Source organism: Calidris pugnax, unplaced genomic scaffold (genome assembly GCF_001431845.1).
Source record: "Calidris pugnax isolate Ruff unplaced genomic scaffold, ASM143184v1 scaffold161, whole genome shotgun sequence".
NCBI lineage: Eukaryota > Metazoa > Chordata > Aves > Charadriiformes > Scolopacidae > Calidris > Calidris pugnax.
This window is the reverse complement of record NW_015090955.1, coordinates 125,131-125,680: the sequence shown is the minus strand read 5'-3', so window position 1 is coordinate 125,680 and position 550 is coordinate 125,131. Positions and strand designations below refer to the sequence as shown.

Below are 550 nucleotides of genomic sequence, written 5' to 3'. Positions count from 1 at the left end.
GCTCCCCCCGGTTGACGGAGCGTCCCGCCGGTACGGCGAGGCGGAGCCCCGAGCATCAAGCCTTGTTGCGGGGGGAACCCGGTGGCGTGGCCCGGACGGGTGAGGAGGGGAAGCCCTCCGCCCCCCCGGAACCCCACGGGGGGCTGCTACAAGGCAGCCAGCTTTACGCCGTCATCGATGCGGTGCCGGTGCGGCGCTGGAAGGAATTCATGCGGGTGTTGGAGTTGCGGGAGGCAGAGATCGAGCTGGTGGAGCTGGAGGTGACCCACATCCGAGACCAGCAGTACGAGATGCTGAAGCGTTGGTGTCAGCAAACCAGCCCCACGCTCGACCGTGTTTTCGCCGCCCTGGAGCGCATGGACCTGGCCGGTTGCGCCGAGGCGCTTCGCCGGGCCCTACCGTCGGGGCCCTGAACCCCCCCAACCCCCGGCGCCGCCGCCGCACCGGCAGAGGGAGGTCCCGGCACCCCCCCCCTCCCGGCTCGGCCAAGCCGAACCCCTAAGTATTGTTACTTATGCCGTGTAGACATTTTATGTCAGTTTTACGTCCC

General features: G+C 68.2%; 1 protein-coding gene across 1 annotated transcript in view; it reads left to right on the top strand.

Annotated features, from left to right (window-relative positions):
- Positions 1–466, top strand: part of TNFRSF25 (tumor necrosis factor receptor superfamily member 25) — a gene marked incomplete at its 5' end in the record, with an annotated part of 2,391 nt that extends 1,925 nt beyond the window's left edge. The window contains one exon of the mRNA XM_014952024.1: positions 21–466. Coding sequence (XP_014807510.1) covers positions 21–413 — 393 coding nt within the window. The remainder of the gene's footprint in view (positions 1–20) is intronic.
- Positions 467–550: the final 84 nt, after the last annotated feature.